The following is a 16,064-nucleotide window of genomic DNA, read 5'->3' on the forward strand; positions in this document are numbered from 1 at the left end:
AAAACCTGAATTATCTCACCTAATTAAGCAGTGGCTAGGATGGGTTCACAAGGTAAATGCAAGTCAGTTCTTCTGGAGTCAGTTTCCATGGCGGAGCCCCCTATGACACTTGTGTAGCTGTAATTCAGCAATGCATGGAGTCTGGCAACATGCACACAAAGGCATCATCACACAATATGCAATGTAACTCAGTCACAGGATAAGTATTAATAAAAAATATTAAAACATCAACATTCACTCCTTAATTGATTACATGGAATAAATAAACTAAGTCAGTCACATATTTCTCTTCATTCTGAAGTCATGGTTTTATTTATGTATACACACAGTATAATACTTTCCTAATGCTCTCAAAATGCTACAAATAAAAATGAAGGCTTTGCATTACAGCTGCTGGACAAAAACATCAACACTGTGGATGTGTGAAAACACAGTTTCTTTGTTCTTTAGCATCAGTGCACAGGGTATGGCTCCAAGTGGTATGCAATTTAGGACAGAAAAAAGATACGGTGGCTTGTGAAATATATCCTCTGTTCATCATTGGCACAAAATCAAAGAAGGAATTTTCACTGTCCTTGGTACCTTTACTGGGTCTCTCCCCTGAAGACAGATAATGTTATACATATATGCCTTCAGGATTAAAACCAGACGAGATAGGATTCTGTAGAATACGAAGATTACTGGGGAGCTGCCGAGAGGACCCAGGTCGCTTCAGAGACCCCGACTGGAATGGTGCCTCTAAACAGGAAACAGAGAAAGTCATTTGATGTTCGCAGTAACCTGGAGTACTTAGCAATATGAAATATTAGAACTCTTCCTGCTCTCAAGAACCAAATAATATACAGTAACGACTGCAACCCCCTGTGGGTCCTGGGTGAGAGGAGAGGTTACGTCTGCTTGACCCTCTCAGTTGATAAAATAGTTTTCAGTGATTTGAACAGTTCGTGATCTTTTCTTAAAAGGTGAACATTTTGCTTCTCTTTCTGGGTTGTTCAGATTATATGCATATACAGATTTAGAAGTGTCTTTTAATATCAGCACAAATTAATAACAAAGACTTTTAGGAGAGGAAGAAGGGGTATTAGGAACAGAGAGAAGCTAAAACTCAATTAATAGACTACGACTCACATTTCAGGAAAGGTTTGTAAGGAAGCAGTTTAAAACTAATGATAGGATATCTGGTCATCTAAGTAAATAAATAACCTAAATATTATTGATTTTCCCCAGAAACAGTAAGTACATCAAAATATTTTTTAAGCGGCCCAAGAATTAGCTTTGAATGGTAGGAGAACATTTTAACTGAATGTAAGCAGTTTATTCCAAGTTAACAGAGTAAAGTTTTTTAAAAAGCGATTTCTCAAATCTTACCCCTTTCTAGGTCTGCATGCGAGGCCTCCACTTCGATGGGCTCCGCTGGCAAAACGGTGACTTTCGTCCCTGTCTGCTGGATAAACTGCTGGAGGTTGACTTGCCTCAGCTCCTTGGTCAGCTGCTCCAATTCTTGTTCTTTGTCCTAGATGGGAGTAAAATGCTTTCTAAAATTTGAGGATTCACTATTGGCCAGCTACAGACATCCTGGTGACAGCCCACCTGCTACAAGGGTTGAATGTGGGACACCTTTCACAAGAACGCATTTAACAAACCTGGTTTATATCGACGTAATGGGCTAAGGAGGTCACTTTCACTCTGTGGCATGGGCCAAAAGTTAAGCAAATAAAGGACAACAACTTCTTCAGTCTGTCCTCTTAAATGTCATGCTTTCCTCTGTTAGGAGTATACTATGCACCTGATGAAATAAATATATGTCTATGAACTTTCATGAATAAAACACTGGATTCCATCCATCCTGGTGTTTACAGCAAGCTTGCTAAGCTGTTCACAATTAAACTTCCTTATTATCTACTTCATAACTGACTGCAAAATTAATAGTCACTTGGTCCATGAGATTCAGGGTTCTTGTTTTTTTTAAACTGTTTAAGTTTTCATGGGATCCATTATTGAGATTTATATTATAGCAAGGAAAGCAAGGAGAGCAAGATTCCCACTAGGGGGTTTTTTAATCCTTGATGAGCAGATCTGAGAACTGAGGAGCGCTAAAGTAAGGAGACCAAGTTTGGACAGCCAGAAAGCTCCAAAAGCAAGGAGAGGCATTCTATTGTCAAATGGACTTTCTTCTCTTTCTCTCCTTTAGGGCACTATAAGAAAAAGTGGCAAGGCCTCATCCAAGCTGGTTGTGTCAGAGGATGTGGTAAGGGTAGGGAAGAGAAAATAGAAAGGAGGGGTTTTCCGCTACCTTGAGTGTAGGGGGTACTTGGAGATATGTTAGTAGTTTGACTATTAGATATTTTTCACAGGTAGTGGGGTTTATTAGTAACAACTGTCACAAATTAGTGTCTCCTGTAATATCAAGGCAATACAATTTCCAACTGCACTCGTTTTGTGTTGAAATGAATCCAAATAGTAAAATGCTGACAAATCACACGTTAACAACCTTCTATTATATGAGAAATTCCTGACTTTGCAAATTCTGATGGTAGTTCTACCTCTCACTATAGTTAGTGGCAGAGAAAGGAAATCACATCAGTTCTTCCTGAAACGTCAGCTTTCTCTGCTTGTGGAACTGTTCCTACTCTACAGCAGCTCTTCTCAAACTCCAGTGCGCACGGGCACTATTTGGAGATGCTGTTACTACGTACACTCTGAATTTCTAACCAGTAAGCCTCACGGTTCACTCTTTGATCCACGATCACACAGCTTCTAAACCAGCACTGTCCAATTCAGCAGCCACTGCACATGTGTGCTACTGAGCACCTGAAATGTGGCCACATGTGACTAAAACAGAAATTTAAATTTATTTAATATTTTTAAACAGCTTTATTGAATACTATTTAACTTTACTTAAATATAAGTAGCCGTATTATAATCAATTGTGTCTCTTTCTCATTTCAGCTGTTAGAAACTGATAGCTCTTTGCAACTCCCATTAACATTACCACACTGTCTTTTCAAGAATGGGTATCCAAGAAATATAAGCTGAGTGATCATGGAGTAAGTGTGAAATAGAAATGTTCTCGTACCCACTAGAGATGGGGAAAAATCAGAGAGGGATCTGCCCCTCTCCTCAGGGAAGCAAAGGACAGTTACGGGAGAGGGGAGGAGGTGGGGGTAGCAACAAAGGAGACGTGATAGATAAGCAGCCAGCTAGCCGCACAATCCTTGGTGAACCAGCCCTTGGTGATCTCTTTCAGCTTTGGTTTCCCTTTCGCTAAAAAGAGAAGGTCAGATTCGCTATCTCATCATTAGTGTCCATTCCAGCTCTGAGATTCTCATCTCCTGTATCCGATTACCTAATGCTATCACTGCCGCAGTAAGAAAGCTTATTCCGTGGAAAAGGAGCCGTGTGGCTTCAGCTCTCATCTTTGTTTTGGTCTCATATCTTAGCTTTGTCATAAGTCACAGAAATGCTAAGAAAATGATAAACCAAAGTAAGTTTCTAACTTTAAATGTAAGAGAAAATGAACAATCAGTAAAGAAGATGCCAAAATATATTTAATTCTTTTTTTAATATATATATTTCCAGTCAGCTTTCTGTGTTTTATTGAACATTTTCTATTTTCAGATTCTTTTCCATGACCAGTGATGAAAATAAAGGCATTATCATTTTGGAAAATCAAGAGCAAACCTACAGTGATTTGGAGAAATACAGAGTTTAAGAAGCTTCCATGAGGAAAGAAAAAGAGGAGTTCAGTTTTTTAGATGCCAAATATTTAATTCTTTTAAATAGATGAAACATTCTAATAAAAGTGTTCTTACCTGTAATCGTTTGGTGGCTTGTCCAAGAGATCTTTCCACAGCTTTAATACCATTTTCCAGCCTCAGACTCTGCTGGCCTTGAATGTCAATTTCCCCTCTGACCTTACCGATCTTTCCTTTAACCTCTTCTTCATTGACCTGTGCCTCTTGAACTTCCCGTTGCAATTTTTCTGCTTCAAGACCACTTTCCATAGTCTGGATTTGACCCAAATAGTCCTTTAATTTGCTCTCACATTCTGTTATTTTCTGTCTTATTTCTTGAAGTTGATCTTTCAGCTGCTTTTCATTTTCCTGTTCAATCTGTAATTCATTTTCCCAAAATTCTTCCTCTTCAATTTCTACATCGTTTCTTTTGATCTTTTGCTCCAGGCGGACAATTTCCTCTTCAAGGCTAGAATTATATTTTTGCTCCCAAAATCGTATTTCTATTTCATTTGATTCTAGCTCTTTCTCAATGGATTGGAGCTTCTCTGTCTGCAAACGGATCAGCTTCTTTAACTCATCTGCTGTTGTTTTGCAGTTATTCAGCACCTTTTGCTTAAATTCAGTTTCTTTACCTTTTCCAAAAATGTCCATTAACCCTTTGGCACCTCCTGTAAATGTTAACGATTTCCTTTTAGGCTCTCTCCTTTTGATTGCTTTGTCAATCTGAGGCCTCAGTTTAGCTAAGGGGGGCAAACTCTGCCTGCATAAAGTTCTTTCAGGAACTCGAGCCACACCATCCGACGTGGGCCGCTCACTGAGAGAGGGCCCCGTTCGACGTAAAATCAGCTGTACGTCACTAGCATACTGCCCCCATTTGTTTAAGGATATGATAGGATTTTCATGAGGTGCTAAGTGTCTTTCAGTATCTCTCCATTTTTCTATAAGCGTGTACCTTCCAGTTCGACCTAGATAAAAAAAGATAAGAATAAATTGTCAAAAAGGGATACGCAACAGCTAAAATAATGCCTCCAGACATAGGACACTATTTGATAAGTGTGTCTTCTTAATTAGCATCAAAGTCCAGCCCATGATGTCTTTAAAACTTTCACTTGAGGATACTGAACTCCTTAAGCTACGTAACACATAAAACTATGGGATGTGAACTGCATACACTCTTCAGACTCGCTTAGCAACTCATCTTTACACCTTAAACCTCAGTGGGAATCTTAATCTACCCTCTTGTCAAATGCCTGACTGCCTAGACCTTGTTTGCGGCAAGACCTCCAGCTGAAACTAAGGAGGGCACAGAGTGTCCTGCTGGAAGCCAGGAGGGCCTGGTCCCAGGAACCAGGCAGGACTTCAGAACTTGAGCAGACTTCCACTTGAGGAATCCCTCTGATTTCTCTGCACATCAGGACTTGGGAAGGTTGGAGCCCCCGTCTCTCCTCCTGAAAGGAGACATGGAGACAGTGGAGGACCTGCTACTCAGCTACAGGTGCTGGGTAGGCCTTTCCTTGCCCATACCTTCCGGCATACCTGTGGCAAATAAAAAATCACCTCAGTGAAAACAACCCTCAAAATAGTCTCATATAAAGAGTGGGGCCTGAAGAGAAGTCTTGTTCAGTTTTGATAAGTAATAGCTTCAAAGAGTCTTTTAAAAAACATTAAAAAGGCAAAAATGATATTATTAAAAAACAAAAGTAGAGTAAAATTACATTTATGTTAAAAATATCCTGAATTTAACAGTAATTATGGAAGATAAAGATTCAGAAGACAATATAATGTCATTAGCTTGAATACACTTCCTAAATATTTCCATTTAAGGTGTGTGGGTCAGATGGAAAATATTAATTTTGTTAAGAGTGTCCACTAGACATCTGAAACTAATGTAAGGTTATATGTCAATTACATCTCAATTTTAAAAAAGTGTCCATTAGTAGTTAATATTATTACGAAGAAAAAAACTCACCTTGCCATCTAGCAATTATCATATTGGCATATACAGCTACTGATTTGTCTTCCCTGTCTTCTTTTTTAATTTCATGAGCTTCTGAACCAATAGTAGTATCTCCTCAATTACTGGGCCAATAAATGGAAATCTGGATATGTACTATGAACACCCACTTGTGCTATTCAAAAGTAGCACATGAAGAGTGATAGTGCTCTAAGCATATGTGTATGTTCGTCTTTAAGGAAACCTGAATCTTGGGTGCAGCTGAAAAGTTGAAGCTTTGAAAGCAAAGAGACTAGAGTTTTAAGTTCGGGTAAATTACTTGCTGGATAAGTAGCCTAACTTCACTTCTAAAGTGGGGAGAGTGGCAGTACCTCATAGGTTCTGAGAGTCAGAATCAGGGCTAATAAGCACCTGCCATACTGCCTGGCCCGTAGCAGGTTTTCAATACATGGCAGCCATCATTAATTGAAAACACTGTTATTCACATGACAGAAGGGCTGACCAGAGACCTGCTTTAAATAGTGACATGACGCGACAACAATCTGACTAAAGGAATCCTTAATCAACTTGCAGCAACTCCCAGCTACGTAAAGCTGGACAGAGTGGAAAGAAAGAATAAGGGCTCTCTGGAGTCAAAAGGCCTGTTTTCAGATCTGACTCTGCCATATATTTACGTGATTTGCACAAATTATTAAATTTCCTTCAGCTCTGATTTCTTCATCTATAGAGTGAGACTTGTATTTTCTTACCTGACAATGTTGTAAGAGTTAAGTGAGATATAAAATATAAAAATGTTTTATAACATTGAAAAGTGCTATACAAGTATTAGTTGTTGCTATTATCAAAATACCTGGGCAAACAAGGGGAATGCAAAGCCTTATTAAGCACACTGGATTTGGCTTCTTGGAATAAAAAAATGTTTCTTAAGATTTTCAAGTTAAAAATTACTGTAATTATACCAAGAAAAAACACCCAACAAATCTTCAAGGTTAAAACTCGTTCCAGATGTACACACTGCTTCAAAGATCACAGCACTTTGTGTTCCTGGCTCTGCTGTCTATCAACTACTTTTAGGATCTCACTCCTGCTACCTGGACCCTGTGTCCTCATCAGTAAATATGAAGGGTTGGACTAGACCAGTAGAGCCCTCTCTAATCCTACCAGGCCATGAAGCATCTTTAAAAAGAAAACTGAATCATTACATTATATGAGTGAAATTAAAATTTTAAGGACTCTAATTTAGTCATAATTAAATATAAAGCTGATTTTTCCAATGCTTAATGGTACTGCTACTCTATGAGAATGTCTTGGTAGATTATTTAGGATTGCTTTTACTGCTAGCGTTACCTTTTTGTTAAATAATGCATATTTAGTGCAATTAGGCAAAAAAAAAAAAATCCAGCAATATAAAAAAGCTTTTTTAAAAAGTAAATGAATTAATACTTTGATTTTATTACAGAAATTGGGTTTTAGATAGCTTATGTAAGAGTTAAATTCTACAATCATTGGAATTTGAATGCCTATACTTGGCAAGGCCCTACAGAACCTGAATACTTCATTTAGACAGATTCCAATTCCTCCTGCAAAACTTCTTTTATTGCAGTTTATTAAGTGGATACATTTAGTTCTACCTTGCATACTATCTTGATGTAGCCCTAAGACTAATAAAAAGGAACGTCCATCTATCTATCTATCTATGGCATTTGTAGTTTAAACTGTTTTGGCTACCGAGGCCTGTATGCCACAATTTGTAATGATAAATAAAATATTGACTATACTTCTGAAGAGCTGAAGCAATTGAGTGTAATCCCAAGAATTATTAACTTCATATAATGAGGAAAATCACAAAGAGATTTTAGTGCATCAGTGGAATCTCACTGGACGACTGATATAAATGTACAATAGATAGCTAATGGGAAGCAGCCACATAGTACAGGGAGATCAGCTCGGTGCTTTGTGACCACCTAGAGGGGTGGGATAGGGAGGGTGGGACGGAGACGCCAGAGGGAGGAGATGTGGGGATATATGTATATGTATAAGTGATTCACTTTGTTATAAAGCAGAAACTAGCACACCATTGTAAAGCAATTATACTCCAATAAGGATGTTAAAAAAATTTAAAAAAAAAAGAGATAACAGACTACTTTCATCTAACTTAAAGTGGAATATTTGACTGTGAAGTAATATGAAGTTTTAGAAATATACACCAAAACTCGAATACTCAAATATGAGTCACCCAGAAACATTATGCTCTTATTTCAACCATTTAAAAAACTGTAACCATGTTTTTACAATTTTAGGAAATTTCTCCTTAGAGCCAAAAAAATAAAATCATCATTTACAAGTGTCACTTCTTGTTATGTATTCAACAAATATATAATGAACAAACATTTGTCAGAAATAGTGTCAGGCCCTGGGAATATATTCTATTAGACACCCTGATCATGAATGCTCTTCAGAAATTTTAGTTTTAACTGACATTTGATCTTTTCTTCAGTATGAAATCCTCCTTACCCCAAAGATGAACACTCTATGTTCTTCAAAAGGACATGACAGAGATCTGGCATTAACCTCTCACAAATTTAATGTTAACATATCCTCCTGTTTCTGGACATACTGTAAATAATGCCAGTTAACACCTGACTTATTCTTTATCTATGGTGAATAACCTATCCTACCCCACTCAGTTTTTCTGATAATAGATACTTTTCTCCTTGAGCTACAAACATTTTGCAATCTTATGCAGAATCTAGTGAACAAAACTAATTCATTCCATAATGACTTAGAATTCTTACAATAAACATTGCTCTCTGTAACAGAACTTACATTGTAACATTTTATAGTCTGTTAAATGCTTTTGATGCTTTTATATATATATATATATATTTATATTTTAAAGCAATTTCCCAATGATGTACAACTATTCTGAAAATTTGTCAATGAACTTTCTGTAAGTCCTGTGTGTAGCTATTAAGATAACTCTTACCATAGAGTATTTATCTTATGATGACAGTGGTACAAGAATATCTTTGAGTATAACCTGTCAGCTAGCTGTGCATTCAACCCATAGTTAAATCATTCACAGTATACTTAGGATTTTATTATAAATTTACTATGACTAAAAATAATGAAAACATTTATTGATTTCATAATGATTAACATTTAATATGTCCACTCTTTGCTAGGCTTTGTGCTGGTTACTTTACATAAATAATATTAACCAAAATAATAGCTAACACATCATTATAAACCACTAAGGTTTGGGGGATTATTAATGCAGCATAATCTTACCCATCCTCAATGATGCATGTTGTGAATTACATGTGTTCGCATTCATTAAAATAATCTTTTATGGATGTGGAAAATATAGAAGATACTTAGAATTATGGATGATATACTACACTACTGCTATAAATATCAAAATTGTAAAAGATGACTTTGGCTATAAAAAAGCAGTATATTTTAGTACTAAGGATTTTTAGTTCTTGTTTCAATATAATTCAGTTGGTAACTATATTTTCTAACAGTTGTCCATTGAGATTATAGGGGATATAAATAACATAGTATTAGTAGTTAAGAACAGGGTTCTTGAATCAGACTACTGGTTTGAATCCCAGGACCCTCCTTACCAGCTACGGGCGCTTGGGCATGTCATTTAACATCTCTGTGCCTCTGTTCCATCATCTCTGAAATCGGGATCATAACAGGGCCTTCCTCATAAGACTGCTGTGAGACTGTTAAATGATGTGGAAAATTTAATTCCCAATTCAGTAATGAAAAGGGGAACTTTAAAACTATGAAGCATTAGAGTGAAATCTTTTTTTTTAAAACTCATCTGTAGGTACATAAAAAGCATTGCTTATAGTGTTTACTTCTAGGAAGCAAGGTCATGAGTGATTCTTTTACCTTCTTTGTGTTTTGCTAAATTTCAAAATAGTCTACAATGGATAGTACTACTTGTAAACAGATACAAAATTAACCAATTTATAAAATTCTAAAATTGATAATTTATATATGAAATTAAGAGTTAAATGTGACAATATAAAATATATTATTTTCTTTATCTTCTAAAGGATCATATAATCTTAGAGACGAATGGGACATCACCAAGTTCAGCCTGTAATTCACAGAAACTTAAAATAATTCGTTCATTTATTCACAAGTAGGTATTGAGTATCTACTACACGCTAGACATGGTTTTAAGCTATGAGAATAAGCAATAACAAAAGAGTGGCAGGCAATACACAACACACTAAGGAAAGAATGTATGTCTACTGTCCATTAACCAACAGCTTTAAGGTCAGATATGCTAAACATTCAGAATTTTTTGGATTATAGGAAGGTAGCATAGTGCTATCCTGCAGGTCTGTAGTCAAACACATTGAAAATTCTAAAGTAAAATATATCAATTTCATACCAAATGGAATAAATATAGATTAAAAGCAGCCTCAGCCTCACATCAAATCAAATCAGTTTTTTACTACCAAATGAGTTCAAGCCATGCCAGGTATGGCTAACAAATTAAGTATGATAAACTTTAGGCTTTCAAAATTTTTTAGGTTTCCAAAATGTGGATAACGGATGGTGGCCTGTATGTAATACGTCGCAGGGGCGGTGGTGGGGGGGGCACGATAGAGAAAAACAGAGTATGGCAGGTGGGGAGTATGTGTGCGTGTGTGCATGCGCAGGCGGTCAGGGAGCAGTGAGCCAAGGGAGTGAATCTGGAAGAGCGCTGGGCGCACAGTATTCTCAAGCAGACAGAAGAACAGGTGCAAAGACTAAGGCGGAACTGTCTCCGACACATTTAAGAGGAAGCAATCAAAAGTGAGTGGGAGGAGATGAGGTTGGAGGTATAGCAGGGATTCATTTAAGGGCCCTGAAGACCATCGCATGGACTTTAACATTTTCTGAGTGAGTCCGGAAACCACTAAGGGGTTTTGCGCACAAGAGTGATGACGGTGCACGGTTTCAAAGTATTACTTCAACACACATCTGTCGAGACTAGGCTGCAGGAGACCAGGATGATACAGGGAAAGGAGGTGGAAGGCCAGTGCGAAAATCTAAGTGAGAAACGATGGTGGCTTACATCGAGGTCGTAACAGAGGCTGTGGAGAGAAGCAACAAGATTCTGGATATATACTGAAGACAGCACAGGGAGGATTTACTGATGGATTAGTTGTAAGGTATTAGAGCAAGAAAAGGACCAAAGATCACACAAAAGTTTTAGATCTAATCAATTAAAAGCAATAGTTCCCACTTGTTGAGATGAGGGGGAGGAAATCTGAGGATGGGCAACAGCTGGGACACGAAGCTTGGGTTTGGACGTTTTAAGTCTGAGATACCAGTTAGTCATCTTCTAGAACTGCGCTGTTCACTACAATAGCTATTAGCCACGAGCCACATTTAAACTTTAATTAAAAATTCATTTCCTCAGTTACACTAGCCACACTTCAAGTAGGTAATAGCTACGTGTGGCTAGTGGCTACTGTACTGGACGGCACAGATACAGAACATTACCATCCTTGCAGAAAGTTCTATGGGGAAGCACAGTTCTAGAAACTATGTTTTGTAGAGTACCTACTACTTTAGGCAAAGCAATGGAATAAGGAAGATAAATAAGCAGGACCCCTACTTTGAAGAGACTTCCAGAGAAGAGAAAGAAATATTAACAAATAATAAAACCAGAGATCAGCATAAAATGTGTTTGTTTGAAAACTGATTTTGTTGGGGCAAACTCTATGAAACATGGCTTTTTAGAACAATCCATGCCATCTTGGGCCCCAGCCCCAATCAATTTGTTTGTATTAAATGCTAGCTCTGGTCCCGGTTGAAAAAGATATGGGACAAGATCATCAGAAGTGGGAACAGAGAAAAATTCTGAATCTTCAGTACTTTTAATGGCACCAGGCAACAAAGCAGTGTGAATCAGAAAACCTTTCCCTCAGTCTCCTTGATTTCTTCCTCCTCTTTTTTTCCTAATCTTTTGTTAGCTGTACTTTAAGTTCTAAGCTACTTGAGGGCAGAAGTACATTCTTTTCATATTTTTCGTTTGTGATTTTGTAAAAGCAAATGCATTTTCTCAACTTAACTTGAGACAGATGAATTGTTTAAGGCTTTCTGTTTCACATACAGATTTGAGAAGTAGTTTGAACTCTATTTTGAAATAATGGCATTTCTGGGATAGTTTATGGGAAAAACAAGGTTGAATATTTAAAATTGGGAATGTTTCAGAAAGCCCAGGGTGTACAGTATCCAACCAGTGCGTTCCTGCTGGGCAGTTTAACCACTTCATGCCAACTGAGTGTCAATCATCGTTTCACTTTTAGTTACTGTTTCTTATAATTTGGGAATATGTTCTATTTCTACCACCTAAATATAACCTGTCAAGGTAGTCAAAGATCAGAGGAGAAAGGATTTCCTTCTATACTAGTAGCTAACATTCAAAATCTTTTATCAAATTATGTTCTGTCTTTAGCTCTTTTCTAACTTGATTTGAGTGATTAGTAGCATTGAGTCAGAAAATGTTAGCTGTCATATATATTTGCAGACTGCCAATATGTATACATGTCTTTATATCATGATGGTTTCCTGAAAGCAATTTTAGCTACCCAGAAAAACTCAATAATCCCTAATCATATATATAGTGCCTCCCCCATGGGCAAATATGTGGACTTTAACTTAAGAAGCTATTCTATATGTTGCGTCACTCTAAATTTTTTAGAAACATCTGCAGTTTCGCTCAGTCAGTCCATATGCTGCTATTAGTGTAACTAAACCCTTTACTGTGTGAAGCCACAGAGATTCTGCAGGTGTTTGTTACAGCAGCAATTTTCCCTAATTAATAAACCCTCTATCATTCTTACAGTATAAATAAGGTCAAAATACTAGAACATTTTCATTTAGTGTTTAGACTTGGAATACCAATAACTTCCGTGACAATGGAGATAAATATTTAAGTGTCTATTAGAAGCATACTGAATCTGAGGCTGAGAAAATTTTATGGCACAACAGAAGCAAGGATCAACAGTGCTCGCTGGTTGCCAGTTGAATCATCTCTCAGGTGAATTCTGAATTCAATGAAGTATTTATGATTCAGCAAGAGAGTTGTTTAGCCAGGTTTGGAGAAATATCGTAAAGCATCTGTACTCAAGTTGTCAACTTTTCAAAGCAGTTCTGGACTGAGTTATTGAGAAAGCAAATATGGGGGGGGGGCAGGTTCAGTTAAAGCTTCTTTTTATCAATAGCTTGGCCACAAAGAAGTACACTCTTTAGTCCAAACGGATAAACACACACCTGGTACATCTGGACAGTTTCCCTTGAAATTCTGTGTAGAGAACATGGTTACCATATGGACAGATGCAGCTTACTGCACTCTTCAACTACCTTGACTTTTCTAAAAACTACTCATTTTTTTAACCACTGTCCATGGCTTCATTCTCAAATATAACAAAGAATCTTAGATTTGACACTTGCTAATTTTAGTTTTCACTAAGCAGAAAAAACCCAACAATGCTTAATATTTTAATTCAAATAAATTATGTGAGGCTTTCAAAAGGGGCAATGACTAAGTAAGTTGGTTGCAAAGAATATGAAATAAAATTAAATGCCTTAATTTTCTCCTCTTTAATAATTAAACTTAAGTCCACAAATATAATACTAGTGCCAAACGCAAGAAAATTTCATGGGATGTGAAAGCCTAGGATTCTCAGCATTGTTTTAATATATGAGTGTGCTATATAGTATTTCAGGAAAAATCAAAAGATGTTAGTATTAAAAGAAAGCCTCTGTCTTTGTATAGGGCTATTGCCAACTTCAAACAGTGCACTTGCCACAATGCCGGGGCACAAGCACCTCTACAAAATGCTAAGGTGCCATCGTGACAGTGACTTGTCTCCATCCTGAGCTAACCTGACACGCTTCCAATATAAACTAGCACTATATAAAAACAAACTTTTAATAAGGAGCTCAAAGACAAAGAGGCACTGAGCACCTAGCATGGTGAACACACAGTTTCCTCCTCAATACAGCTGACCCTTGAACAATGCAGGCATTAGGGGCGCCAACTCTCCACACAGTTGAAAATCTGCATATAACTTATAGTCAGCCGGCCCTCTCTATCTGCAGTTCCTCGTGGATTCAACTAACCTTGAATCGTGCAGTACTGTAGGATTTACTATTGGGAAAAAAGCCCCATATAAGTGGACCCTCGCAGTTAAAACGTGTGTTGTTCAAGGGTCAACTCCACATGTTTGCTAAGTGATGGATTTAAGATGCAAATACAAACTTTAGCCCAAATTACTGGCTTTACTGATGTAGGTGTTTATGCCCTCATCATGTTCCAAACGGAATTATGACAACTAAGAAACATGCATAAAATATCATAAAGATAAACTGAGAGTAAATAAGAAAAGTTGCAACGGGATAAGTGAATAAGATGGAGCCAGTAAGCATGGATTTGACTACTTCATCTTCACTGTGTAAGATTTAAAAAGTACACATTATCTTTCTAATGAAGAACCATGTCATTTAATTTGTTGCAAATTTCTTTTCTGTAAGTATTCAGAATAAAAAATCGGATTTTGCCTAATGAAGAGTCTGGGAACTTGAAATCTATGTTTTGGCTCAAGAAAACATTTTTAGTTCCATAAATCATTGTTTAGGATAAACAACAGGTGAGGAGAAGACAGTGCAGACTCTAGACTCAAGATCAGTAAAATCTCGGTGAGGCAGAGAACAAGTACCTTCACAGACTGACCTAAGCTGGAGGAGGGGACAGTAATAAGTAAAAGTGTGCCTGAGAGATGTATTATGGAACCAAATGAACAAAAACCACAGGACATCTGTATTTAAAACAAACAAAAACAACAGGAAGCATAAGCATAAACCACTTTATCTCAGACACCCCGAGAGTTCACTTACCTATCGCTTGAGCTAAGGCTATGACAACTTCCTGGCAAGTTGTGACTTCGGTGACCCCACAAACAATCCTCTGAACTCCGTCCACCCATACTTTAAGTTCCATGGTGCCCCAGCCTGTCACCCAAGGGCCCTGAGACTGGTCATCAAGGCGTCAGGTCATGTCTCTGGCCACGAAAACACGGAAAAGGCAGAGTCTGTGTAGTCAGCTAAAAAGAGGAAAAAACATTTTTAATAAAACAAATCTTACCATTTCTTCTAGTAAGTAAATGTTACCAAAACAAATTTTAATATATCATAGTCCTACTACCATTAATGACCATGGGCTTACTTATTCACAGAACTGAACTTAGCAGTGTGAATACAACCATGGCCACCTCTCATGACACCGCATGGTACTGCTATTTCCACAATTAGAATATTAATCATAAAGTCACTCTCCATTGACCAAAGAAATCTTATTTACTTGACCAAGCCCTATTGCTCAACATATAAACTATTTTTTTACAAAAATTACTTCATTAGGATAATTTCTGAGGTTAAAAAAAAGAAAAAAAAAGTTTTTTGGTCATTTTAGGAATCACAAATAATTGAACCAGTTTCCGCAGCCTTGCCAGCATCTGTTTGTTCTGTGTCCCTTGCCTCGCTCTCTTGGCCAAGGGACCGAGAGTGTTGTCTTCACCACTGAAACTCCGACACCAAATTCAGCATAAGGCACAGGTATGCAGAAAATATTAGCTGAAGGAAATTAATTCTTTCGTTGGCTGACAACTTCCCCATTTATGAACTGCTTGTCCTCTACCCATTTATTTAACTGGAATTTGATAACTGTCTTCAACTTTTTTTTTTTTAAACATCTTTATTGGAGTATAACTGCTTTACAATGGTGTGTTAGTTTCTGCTTTATAACAAAGTGAATCAGTTATACATATACCTATGTCCCCATATCTCTTCCCTCTTGCGTCTCCCTCCCTCCCTCCCTCCCTATCCCACCCCTCTAGGTGGTCACAAAGCACCGAGATGATCTCCCTGTGCTTTGCGGCTGCTTCCCACTAGCTATCTATTTTACGTTTGGTAGTGTATATATGTCCATGCCACTCTCTCACTTTGTCCCAGCTTACCCTTCCCTCTCCCCGTATCCTCAAGTCCATTCTCTAGTAGGTCTGTGTCTTTATTCCTGTCCTGCCCCTAGGTTCTTCATGACCATTTTTTTTTTTAGATTCCATATATATGTGTTAGCATACGGTATTTGTTTTTCTCTTTCTGACTTACTTCACTCTGTATGACAGACTCTAGGCCCATCCACATCACTACAAATAACTCAATCTCGTTTCTTTTTATGGCTGAGTAATATTCTATTGTATATATGTGCCACATCTTCTTTATCCATTCATCTGTTGATGGACACTTAGGTTGCTTCCATGTCCTGGCTATTGTAAATAGAGCTGCAACGAACA

At 37.4% G+C, this 16,064-nt stretch overlaps 1 protein-coding gene across 4 annotated transcripts in view; it reads right to left on the reverse strand.

Annotated features, from left to right (window-relative positions):
• Positions 1–283: 283 nt before the first annotated feature.
• RASSF8 (Ras association domain family member 8) overlaps positions 284–16,064 on the reverse strand; it is a 126,628-nt gene continuing 110,847 nt past the window's right edge. For all 4 annotated transcript variants that reach the window (XM_082419837.1, XM_082419839.1, XM_082419838.1 and 1 more), the window contains 4 exons: positions 14,611–14,816; positions 3,813–4,702; positions 1,369–1,513; positions 284–738 (listed from right to left, as the gene is read on the reverse strand). In XM_082419837.1, the coding sequence (XP_082275963.1) occupies positions 617–738; positions 1,369–1,513; positions 3,813–4,702; positions 14,611–14,713 (1,260 nt within the window). In that variant the 5' untranslated portion in view covers positions 14,714–14,816 and the 3' untranslated portion in view covers positions 284–616. The remainder of the gene's footprint in view (positions 739–1,368; positions 1,514–3,812; positions 4,703–14,610; positions 14,817–16,064) is intronic.

Source organism: Balaenoptera physalus, assembly GCF_965194825.1.
Source record: "Balaenoptera physalus genome assembly, chromosome: 13".
Lineage (NCBI taxonomy): Eukaryota > Metazoa > Chordata > Mammalia > Artiodactyla > Balaenopteridae > Balaenoptera > Balaenoptera physalus.